Below are 12,100 nucleotides of genomic sequence, written 5' to 3'. Positions count from 1 at the left end.
CCCCGAGAGAGGCAGAGAGGGGGGTGGCACTTGGGTGACAGGAGGTGGGTGTCACAGGAGGGCAGGGGCTGCTGAAATACACTTTATTTGTTTGCCCATGTGCTCTTGTTGCTCCGAAAAGGGCTCGGACGATGCAGACTGATGCCTTGGTTCAGCTTTGCATTTCTGTCTCTGTTTAAACGTTTGCAGAGATGGGGAGGGACAGAATTTGTTTTGTGCCACTTTTTCAGGCTGTCCTCCAGTGTCTATACAGGTGGCCTTTTTATTTTTTCTTTTTTTTTTTTGCCTTTTTTTCTTTTTTTGGCAGGTGAGAGCAGTAGGAAATGAGGACTTGGTGCACTGTGTGTGTTTGTAGACAGTGGGAATCAGATGAATCCCCATTCAGACTAAAAAATTACTTTTTCTTAGATTACTGGTGACCAGCATTGTCCTGCTCATCATGGAAATCAGTGATCCAGTAAACAGGATGTATTCCTCTTTCCTTGCTTCATCAAGCTGAATCTCAGACATATGTTTTACATCAGTGCAGTAACTTTGGATGCCCAATGTTCTGCTCAGGGAAGCCCCAGCTGCCCATGCCACTGAAAACCAGAAATGTGCCCTGTGGGGGGACAAAACTGAACCAGGTCCTTAAGACAAAGGACTGTGTGTGACTCTTGCACTGAGGGTGTCTGACTGTCCCCAGTTTCAGCTGCAGCTCTTGGCCCTCTCTATTTTTAACTTTCAGCTGGACAGGGCTGCTGGATGGTTAGAGCATCAGAGTGAGGGGATGTGAAATTATTGTGGTGCTGTTTCCAGAATGATAAAGGGATGAAACATCAGAGCATGGGCAAAAGAAATCAATTTGATCACAGCATCCACCATTAATTTGTGGAAGCTGACAGTGATGAGCAGCAGGAGTGAGTGGGAAGATGTAAAGCTCCAGCTTTGTCTTCTGCTTCTGAGATACACAATATCTCTGTCCACCCCCACTTTGTCTCTGATAAGATGTGGTGTGAGGCTTCATTAGACATTTAATCTGTGGTTTATAAAACCCCTGCCACAAGACTGCAGTGTGTTCAGGGGGAGTCTACCTGTGCTGGGGAAAGATGCTCGTAGCCTTGCTGAAATTCTAGCAGCAGATGGGCAGAAAGGAAGAATACTTGTGCTCTTTTTGAGGTGATCTAGGAGTTGTGTCACACCCATATCCTCATCCCAAAATGAGCACAGATCTTTATCACTATTTCATGTTACATTGCATTTTTCTTCCTGACCCTTTCTTCACAAGAGGGATGGCCCAGCAGTGCCCTCCACTCTTGTCTTTGGTTTTAAACCAGTAGTTGTGAGCTCTGCTCCATCCTAAATTCCAGGCCCTGAGATTTTGAAGACAGCATCAGATGTTGCAGTTCTTGCTGTTCTTTACAAAAGCCACTGGTATGGTGATGGGGAGGAGAGGGAACAGAGCCTGTATCTATTCCTTCTTTGGAAGTACAGTCAGACTGTGACCTGCAGGTGACCACGTTGGGGCTGTGTCTGACACAGAGACATCCATCAGGCTCAGAAGGATGTGAAATTCTTGTTTTGCGTTATTTCTCCTTTACTGCTTCCCAGATTTCATTGAATTTTCCATCATGCTTTGTTTCATGTGGTTTGTCTTGCTATGGAGCAAAGCAAACCATATTAATTTGGGAGTGATGGAGGGGTTTAGTGTCTGATTCATAACACGTGTTGGTGCTCTGCAGATTAATGATCCTTTCTAAATCATGACTGTTGCATTATCAGGCAGTATTATTACGATCTGCCTCGTTCTGTTTTGAAAGCTTTTTCCAAGTTTTTCTTGGGAATTTTGCAATAACTCTATGGAAGCAGGAAGGGAGTGGTGGGTCATTTCAAAGACAGCACAGTGGGAGCTTCTGTAAGATACCAGACCATTTGTCCATCAGAGTTGATAGTCTGTCTCTAGTGGTAACCAGGATCAGATGATTCAGAGAGAGACAATGACATTGTTAATAATACATTTCACCAACCTTGCAGTGCTCTGTATGGGCAGAAGGCAAATTCCTTCCTAATGCTTGCAGTGATTTGCTAATCCTCTGAAGCATAATAATTGCATTAATTTTATATTCCGTATCTGTAAACATGCTATTCAATGTCAGAGGAGGAGGACGCTCTTCTGTGAAATAATCAGAATAAATCTTTGACAAGGATGGACTTTTCTGCTAAAAATCAGTTATTTAAAAAGCATCCATTAGGTATAGTATTCTTACTATTCTTTTTAAAGCAGCTGGTGTGAAATACTGTTCAGTTTCTGTACAGCTCTAGATGTGTCATTGCTTTTTAATTTAATGCTTTCCTTTTTGTCTTTTTTTTTTTTAAAAAAAAATTATGTTTTTAGCTGGGAGATTTATTGTAAGTATGGCTTGTTATTGCCTTTAGAGCAATGGCAAGCCCAGGGAATTGCCCGTGGAGGTTTTCATTCCCAGATTATCAATTTGAAGGAAATGTAGGTTGGTGATGACCAGAAGTTACCATCTGCTTGCTGTTTCCTAGACTGCATAATGAGTTTCTGAATCTCATCTTTTTCCACTGATGTCAGCCTGTATCACAGAAAAGTATCTTTGTAGGCGGCTAATTAACCCCCAGCCCAGCCCCTTTCTGAGGAGAATTAACTCTCCTTGTACCACAGCCAGGCTTGAGGTGCCTTATTGGCCTTGAAGCTCTTTCCTATTTTTCCAGACTTTATCAGTAGAGCTCTGTATGGACTTGAGCACCTCCTTCATTCCTCTCTAGGGAAGGTGTAAGCACAGCCCACACACTTCAGTGCTTCTCCATCCAGACTCAAACACCTCCTTGAGTTTTTTGCTGGTTTGGGGGCACAGTGTTCAACAGCTCCCAGAATGAAGCCCAAGATGTGCAGTGCTGTAACCCCAGTCTTGCAGTCAGGGGAGCTGTGAACATCCTCAGCAGATGTGCTCTTGTGAAACAAGTGCTTTTGAGAACTCTGGAGGACTTGGAGGCTGCTTTCCAGATCAGGACTTTTCTTCAGGAAGCCCTAAGTGGTTTAGAAACATCCTAGAAGCCCTGGTGTCATCAGTGTGCTTCTGCCATCTGGGAAGCTGGTGATCCCAGCCAAGGTGGGGAGCATCATCTGCCTGAAGCTGCCTCTTTTTCTTGGTTTTTTTTTTTTGGTGAGCTGCTCTCATTGTTAGGAATCCTTTGGTTCTCTTTGTAACACAGTGATTACACCTTGCTACATTCTAATCCACATCCTTCAGCTGGCAGATTGCAGTGGATTTTGCTGTGCATCCTCCTGAGCTGTGGTGTCACTACCTGAGAGGAGAACACCAAACCCCAACCCACAGAGCAGCCAGAGGTGCTGTGACACTGCTCCTTGTGCTGTGCCTGGGGGGGGGATGGCTTCTGGCCATGGGGCCATGTCCCATCTGGGAAAGAACTGTTGGAAAAGGCTTGTCTGGAGCCCAGGGATGGCTCTGTGGTTGTAGTGTCAGGCAGTGATTGTTTCAGAGGATCCCATAGGATGGACAGACTTCCATGGCAACTCAGAACTGCTTGAGTGTCACCCATACAGAATTTAGTTAACAGACATAAAGTCATGGTTTGTGTTGAGTTCTCCATTAGAACATTGCAAACAGTTCTCAGGGTTCCTTTGCAGCTCTAGAATGGGCTGGGTTGGAAGGGACCTCAGAGATCATCAAGTCCAACCCTTGATCCACTCCCCCCGTGGTTCCCAGCCCATGGCACTCAGTGCCACATCCAGGCTCTTTGGAAATCTCTCCAGACACGGAGAATCCACTACTTCCCTGGGCAGCCCATTCCAATGCCTGATCACCCTCTCCAGAAAGAAATTCTTTCTCATCTCCAACCTAAACCTCCCCTGGCACAACTTGAGACCATGCCCTCTTGTCTTGCTTGGCCTTTCTGCTTCCTGCCCTGTGCCTTTGCTTTGTGAACTTTCCAGGGCAGAGTGTCACCAGGTAAACTTGTCCATGCCTTGCCAAATGGTCTTTCCTTTTTCCATCACCCTTCACTGTGCTACTCCAGATCCTGAGGCTTCTCCTCCATCTGACTGGACAGAGTTCATCCTCTTCCTACCTGGGTCACACTCATATTATTTTTACTGCAGCTCATTTCCCAAGACAAAGTGTTTCTCTTGGACACAGTATGGATATAAACCAAGAAACCTCATCTGCCCTCTGTGCTTTCATATAATCTGTGCAAGGGTTTCACTCAGGAGCAAGGGGCTGCTGCTTAGGTGGGCTTGTTTGTGTTCTGTCCCTGACTTAATCTGTTGCATCTCCTAAAGGCTTCACTGCAGGGGTATTGGAGGCCCTGAATGCCCTCTGGTCAATTAGGTCTGTAAAGCATTATTTATTACTATTATTTTTTTTTTCAAAGTGGGTCAAGCCGTTTTGGCATTTCAGGCGTTGATTCCTGGTTCAATTGGAGGCTTTGGTTGCCATGGCAACGGCAGAAAGCGTTCGTCATGGCTGTGCCTTGGGATGGATTCAAACTTCAGGGCCTGAGCAGGAGCAGGGAGAGTTTGGAGGGGCTCAGGGCAGGGGAAAAGGGGGGGGGGCAGAGCTGCAGGTTTGAGGAGGGGGATTTGTGGTGGAGGTGAAAGGCTGAATGGGCAGAGCCTCCATGTGCTCACCCATGGGTCCTTCATGTGAGTATCCAGCAGTGCTCAGACCTCAGATAGCATGAAGTGGAGTCAGACCTCCTAAATTTGATCAGCTCTGCCACTGGCTGCAGGGAGAGCCTAAGAAAGAGCCTTTGAAATCCTCTTTTTTATCACAGAAGTGATAATCCATATGTACCAAACCCAGTATCTATGGAAGGACTTAGTTTGGGGTTTTTTTTTTAGCTTTTTAGCAGGTTTCATCCCAGTTTCACGTGCACAGCTGTGTGTGCAGCTGTATCCTGGTTTTCAACTGGTTATTTTGTGCTTAACTTTTGAAGCAGTAAAAACTCAGTGCTCCTTCAGAACTGCAACCTGGGAGCAAGCAAAACCTCAGCTGAATTTGACTTGTTCTTTGTAAAGCTGAAACTCAGAGTGAAACTTCTGAGTGAGAACTCCATGAACTGAAAATGAGAAAGAGGTTGTGGATGATAAACTCAGGTTTTGTAGAGCTGTAGGAAAATAATGGGTCTGTGTGTTCCAACAAGTATAGTGCAGTGAAATGTGACTTGGGAATATGGGCTTCCAGTTCTTTGCCTTGTCTGTCTGGGCACAAAACCAGTTTCTGTTGAATCAAGCATGCTGGGGAAAAGATTTAGGAAATGTGATGTCATCCCAGATAAGCACAAACACAGCCTGAGCATCACAGTGTCAGAATTTAGAATTCTCAACCATAGGATTGGCAATTCAAAATCATACCCACCTCTGGAAGCACTGTGGGTGAACTTCAGGTCTCAGGACCATTTACACAGCACCTTCTGCACATGGTTGCTGGTTGTAAGTTGTACAGAGGGTGCAGCTATGCTAGGTTGTTAAAACAGTGTGTACAGGAGATGTAGCAGCAGGAAGACAGAAAAAGTAAAATGCTCATTTTAACCAAATCAGCTTGAAGCCTGTGGAGAAACCCAACACTTCTGTACATTTCAGCAAGCTAAAAATACCCTGATAATTTTGCTTCGTGGTACATCTAAAGTGTTGCAGGTCAAGGGTTGGACTAGATGATCTCTGAGGTCCCTTCCAACCCGGCTAATTCTATGAGTCTATGATTCTATGATTCAATGCTGCTGGGGAAATGGTCCAGATCATTTTTTGCCTACTCTTTTCTTTTCTTTCAAATATGATTTGGAGAGTTTAAAGCTTGACTGTTGACACAGCTGTGTAGTCAGTATATCTGAGTCCTGACCAGGGAAAGGGAGGATGCTGTTGGCTGATTTCACTCATGAGCTGTGCCATTTTTAGGTGTGATCTGTAAAGAAACAAGCTAAGGAGGGTAAATTACTCTTCTGGTCTTTTCACTGGAGCTAACTTGGGGTTTATGTGGCATTTGAATGAGCAGCTTTTGATTATTCTATATCTGTATGATTCTCAGTCTATTAAGTCAAAATAGGAAGCAGAGCAGAACCTGTAATTTTCATCCATCTTTCTTCCTGCTTACAGAACATTTTGCAAACCTTTGCTCTAGCCTGTTCATTATCTACATGTACTCCCACACTTTATATTCTTGAAAATATCTTCCAAGGGTTGGCTGTGAAGTGCCATGCTGTTGTTCTTGACAATTGCAAGCTCCTTGTGTGTCTGAGTGGGAAATTTGATTCTGTTAATGTTTCTGTAAGCAACTTGGTTGTATGATTTCTGCAGGTTGTTTCAGGGAAGTTTGATCACTCACATGTTAACACACGCAGTGAATAAATAGAGAATAAATTCTGAGACCTGTTCATCTAGTATTAAACCAAACCAAACTAATCCTAGTAACTCCTGGAGGGGGTGTATGACATTAACTACCTGTATGTGCTAACAAACATTTGGAAAATGTGTTTGGTATTTTCACAGCTAAGAGGTGGATGTGATTTTTATCTGAGAATTAATGAAGCTCAGGCATGCCTTCAGCTTTTCTAGCTTTTCAGAAATGAAATGATCCATTTGAAGTCCCTCACTGTACATCCCATTTTAAGAAGCAAACTTAGTTTGCTAAATATAATTGAGCTTAAATTATATCCCTTAAGGGTTCAGCTGCACTAACTTCTTTCATTCCACCCCTTACTGCTGTAATTCCCTTATCCTTCTTCTTTTGCCTGCTCTTCTGTGGCTCAGCTGTGGCTGGTCTGCTTTCTGGTGCCCAGAAGATAGCAGGGTACTGTAAGGGCTCAGCATGGCCAATTTAGCTCAAGGTTTATCCTTGGATCAGCCCAGGCTCCCCCAGAACCTGAGCTAGAGAGCTGAGCAGTAGCAGCTGGCCAGGCTGGTCAGAAGTGGATGTGAGTGCTGAAGGAAATGAAGTTTGTAGGGAAAACTGGATGTAGCATTTTGTGTAGCATCTGGATGTGTATTTCGAAGTGTCTGGCAGGAAGGAGAAGCATCAAAAGAGAAGGAAAAGTGAGGAAATCTGGGTTTTCCTGTTCTGTGTAAATACGTGTAATACACGTAAGTACATCTAGCTGCTTTCTGATGTAGTAGTAGAGCATTTGCTGAAAATAGGAGATGAGAGGTTCCATTCCCCCAAATGTGTCGTAATTTCCATAAAACTCTGTAAGGCCTCGTTTATGAAAGGGGAACTTATTTTTTTAAACCATACAAGCTTTTATGTTATAACAAAACATTTTCATGCCCAGCTTTGAATGGTGTGGGAAAGGATGATTTGATACAGGAAATCACGATTGCATTGTCTGTCACCACAGCTCCCCCCTCCCATCCCCATCATTTTTTATGATCTTTAATGGAGTGCTTCCTAAAAGATACAATTCCATTTTTGTGCATCCTGTTGAGAACAGTTATACTTGATGAAATAAAGGAGGGACAGAGTGGGACTGGAGTGAGAACACTCTGACTTCTTCCTCATTCCTGAGTGCAAGCTTAGGTTTGCTAAGCTCAGCTCATCATTTCAAACTCTCAGAGCCAACAGGAGTGACTGAGTTCATTCTCAGATGAATTGAAGAGTGGGAGATGAACTGAAGAGTGGAAACAGCCCCTGGCAGGCCATTGCAACTGGGCTGGTGAAGGGACTGGAGCACAGATCCTATGAGGAGAGGCTGAGGGAGCTGGGGGTGTTGAGGCTGGAGAAGAGGAGGCTCAGGGGAGACCTCATCACTCTCTCCAACTCCCTGAAAGGAGGTTGGAGCCAGGGGGGGGTTGGGCTCTTTTCCCAGGCAACTCTCAGCAAGACAAGAGGGCAGGGTCTCAAGTTGTGCCAGGGGAGGTTTAGGTTGGAGATGAGAAAGAATTTCTTTCTGGAGAGGGTGATCAGGCATTGGAATGGGCTGCCCAGGGAAGTAGTGGATTCTCCGTGTCTGGAGATCTTTCCAAAGAGCCTGGATGTGGCACTGAGTGCCATGGGCTGGGAACCATGGGGGGAGTGGATCAAGGGTTGGACTTGATGATCTCTGAGGTCCCTTCCAACCCAGCCAGTTCTATGATTCTATGATTGCTGTTCCCACTGCCACTGGTAAATAAGTGGTGACAGTTCTACTGGGGATACAAAGCCCTAAGCGGGGCGTTGGCGTGTGGCTTCGGGAAGGTGGATTTGCCCTCTGTGCCAGCAGAGAAATCCACGAGGAACATTCCACTTCAAGGCAATGGTAGAGCTGCTTTCTATCTGAGCTGAGGATCCTTAACCCTCCTCTTTCTCTCCCTCTCTCTGCAGTACTGCCAGTAACTCCAACCGCAGCACTCCTGCCTGCTCCCCCATCCTGCGCAAGCGCTCCCGCTCCCCGACACCGCAGGACTCCCAAGGAGACACCATGGTGGAAAAAGGCTCAGACCACTCATCAGACAAATCCCCTTCCACCCCAGAGCAGGGGGTACAACGGAGCTGTTCTTCCCAGTCAGGCCGCAGTGGGGCCAAGAACTCCAAGGTGAGGAGGGAGCAAATGGCTTTGGTCAAGATGTGCACGTGTCCCCAGTGCCAGACTCTCTGTCCTGCACTGGCTTTGTCCTCTGCCTTTTATTTTCTGGCTGATTTACCTCCTCCTACCCCATTACACTTCTGAAAATCCTTCTAGCTTGGAGCCATTTGCATAGGTCATACATCAGCACAGCTCTACCACCCTCTCACCCTCCTGAGTGCAGGAGTTGCTGATGGCTTGTACTTCAGTTCCATAGTGGCTTAGGTGGGCTGACTTTCCTGCAGAAAGGGCCCTGGTTCCTTGGGAAGCTCCATGGTTTAAAGGAAGACCTTGGAAATCAGCTGTTGCAATTACTTTCTCCCACCTGGATCATGAAGGGTCATGGAAGAAATCAAAGTTGCTCTGTGCAGACAGCCTGTGAAGGACCCATGAATGTCTCCAGTCCTGTGCTGGGATGAGGTTCAAGTTGCACAGAATGAGTTTGCCAGTTTTCTGCATGTTGCCTCCAGTCATAGCAGTATTCTGGCTGTCTTGGCCAAGGTAGATGATAATGTCCTTAGAAACCTAGGGACAAATACCTAGAAAGCTATTTTGTATTTAGACCATGCTAGAAACAACCTTGTCTTTGCTGTACTGAGGAAAAGGGGGTCAGGCTTGGGGACTCTGGATTTTCTGTGAGCAGTGGGACCTGGAAAAACATACATGAGGGGTTTGGGAGACAGACATAACCTTTGAATATAACCCCAGTGTTAGTAGATGGTAACTGTCAGGAGCCACTTGAGTCCTTCCAGGTTTTTTGAAGTGTATTCTTTCAGCCTGAATAACTTCACAGTGTCACAGGCATAACTGGGGTGGCTCGTGTGAGCTGAGTTTTAGATCTTTGCCCAATTTATCGCTGGATTGTGTCACACACAAAAGAATTCTTCATCCATTCTCCTTTGTGGTCTCTGTCAGCATAACAGACAGGATTCCCTGGCCCACATTCACTGGGCTGAACCGATCCCCCACCTCTTAGGGGGAAGCATGAGAGTTCAAAGGAAGGGGTTAATGGTTTGGTTTTTGGGGTTGTTTTTTTTTTTTTGGAGATGAATCATTTGAGACTTGTCAGTTCTGAGGCAGCTCTTGAGGGCAGACTGATTTCCTGTGCCCACAGGAAGCTACAAACACTGATGACACCCCCACGGGTGTCACCAGCAGGAAAGCCACGTGGATGGGAGGCAGGCAGGATGCTGGCCACACCATGTTCAGAGTGGGGAACCCTCTGTCAGGAAAATGAAATCCCTGGGAAGGAGGAATTACAGAGATGACTTGCATTGGCCTGGCCCACAGAGTGCTGGGATTTAAAGCCGTGGGAGTGTGATTTTTACCAACACAGTGACTACTAAAGCTTGTCTTCAATTCATGGTGCTTATTGTGAGGAAAGGGGAGGGGGGGGGATGAGGTAATGCTTTTTGTTGGGTTTGTGGGTTGTCCTTCTCCTGATCTGCCAGGTAATTTTTCTTCTTTCCTTAATTTCTCTCTTTTCATTCCTGCATGCTTTCTCTCCGATTAAGTCACACAAGCGCCTCTCCAAAGTAAGCCTTCTTTTTTCTCTCCTGTCCCCCACTGTAGAGTTGTCTCATCACTCAGAAACCTCCCCGTGGTACTGAGTGGTGACCCCAGCAAGGCATTCTCCTGATGCTGCTGTGAGAATGTCAGCAAGAGCTCAATCCCATGCCTGTAGCTGAGAAGCTGGTTTCACTTCTATCACTGGCATCTTGTTAATATTTGCTCACACAGTGTGAGAACTGGCCTGTTCATCACACTCCTTTCATTACTTCCATCTGATTTTAGACTTGGTTTTAAGGTTTGTTTTCCCTCTCCCTTGATGTGAGCTGCTGTCTTTGCAGGGAGATATCTGCTGGCTTTGGTAGGCTGAACAGCACCATTATCCCTTCTCTTTCCTCTCTTCTTACTTCCAGAAAAAAGAGCTGATCTTCTTAGCTTCTTGCCTGCTTTTTATGATGAATAGTAGTCTTGTGGCCAGTGATCTCAGCTTACCACCCTTGCACGCTTTTCTGTGTGATGAAAATATTAAAGATCAGTGATTTCAAATGAACCCAGCTTAAACCTGTTAGAACAGACCTGTCCCAAATGAATTGTGTGAATTCATGGGCTCGCTGTGAAAGGTAATCAGTAGAGGATCCCGTTGTGGGTGCTTGGATTGGAGATAAGCTCTGTGAGATTTGATCTCACCTCTCTGCTCCCCTCAGAAGAGAATTAAACTCAGAAGCACAGATGGGATGCTTGCTGGACAATGTGCCAGGCTGTTGGCATTTCCAGGTGTATATGAGTAAAGTTCAACCCTGAGTGGCTTGGGTGGCTTTATAATCCACAAAACCAAAGCCTTGGCCTTTCCTCAGTCAGTGCTTTAGATTTAGTTCCAGGGAAGTTCTCAGTGAGGTTTATCATGCTGGTTTTCCTTGGTCATAAGGAGTCTTGTAACCATCCTGACCTTGCTGGTGTCTGCTGGAAGCTTCTTCATGTTGTATTTTTTTTTTTTTTTAGCCAGTTTGTCTTTTGCTTGATAATTGTAGCTTGGAGGACTGTGGGTCTGGTGTCTCAGGTGAGCTGTGAAAGAAGTGCCATGGAAAATAGAGTTCTGGAGTACTGGAGAGCCCTGAAAGGATTGCTGGTGAGTAGAGGTGTGTGGGTCAGGACAGGTCATGGCTGAGGTGAGCTGGAGGTGCTTTGCTGAAACCACGTGGAGGTTTGTTAGGAGAGGAACCTGGTGGCAAGAACATTGATAGCCAGCCCAACATGCATGTGTAGTGGTACTCTGGTGTGCTTGCAGCCAGCTTCTTGCTTTCCTGAGAGAGAAAAGCCAAGAACTTTAAGAAAAATGGTGAAACAAGAGGGAAGGGGACCTCAGATGAATTCCAGGATGAGGAAGCTGATGGGAGGGATTCTGGGGGTCACCTCTGTCAGAGCCTCCTGTCCTGCTGTGCCCAGGCTGAGCCTAAAGCAGTGTGAAGGCTGAATTTCTTTTCTGTGCTCCACAGGTGCCTTTCTCTGGTATGAGGGAGGCATCTCAGGAGTAATCAGCCCCTTGATTTTCCCCATACAGGTGATGCTGGCATCTCTTCAAGACAGGGAGAAGTTAGCAACACAGAACTTAAGGACAAAGATATTAAAATCTTCTTCCTCTTCTCCTCTCCCCACCCGTCTTCTGCCAGAAGAATGGTGTGGTTTTTTCCAACCTGTCTTGCTAATGAAATGAAGCAGCTTGAGCCCATGAGTTTGATGCTGTGTTGATACAATTGCTGACAGATCTGCTTGAAGTCCCTTGCCCCCTTTTTGTCTGTCCTGTTAATTGTCGTGCTGCAGTGTTGCCGTCAGAGGGAGTGCTTCACCAGGAGTTTTTAAGCACTGGATTACAGCTTTAAGAAACCCTTTTTTTTTTTTTTTTTTTTTTTTTTTTTTTTTTTTTTTTGGAGCTTGCTTGTCCAGGCTGTCCACTAACAAGAACCAAACCACCCATAGGTTTGCATCAGCCTTAAGAAACATCCCTGCTTCTGGAGCAACTTTCTGAACTCAGAAAAAA

The 12,100-nt window shown here is 45.7% G+C and overlaps 1 protein-coding gene across 7 annotated transcripts in view; it reads left to right on the top strand.

The window, feature by feature from the left end:
- The window catches only part of GRAMD1B (GRAM domain containing 1B), a 93,702-nt gene that overhangs the window by 48,899 nt on the left and 32,703 nt on the right, over positions 1–12,100 (top strand). For all 7 annotated transcript variants that reach the window (XR_003988551.1, XM_030464903.1, XM_030464902.1 and 4 more), the window contains one exon: positions 8,316–8,526. Coding sequence is in view for 6 of the 7 variants with exons in the window: in XM_030464903.1 (XP_030320763.1) it covers positions 8,316–8,526 (211 nt within the window). In the remaining variant the exon portion in view is untranslated. The remainder of the gene's footprint in view (positions 1–8,315; positions 8,527–12,100) is intronic.

Source organism: Calypte anna, chromosome 24 (genome assembly GCF_003957555.1).
Source record: "Calypte anna isolate BGI_N300 chromosome 24, bCalAnn1_v1.p, whole genome shotgun sequence".
NCBI classification, from domain to species: Eukaryota; Metazoa; Chordata; class Aves; order Apodiformes; family Trochilidae; genus Calypte; species Calypte anna.
Note: the sequence above shows the minus strand (reverse complement) of the source record. Positions and strands in the feature narration are given on the sequence as shown.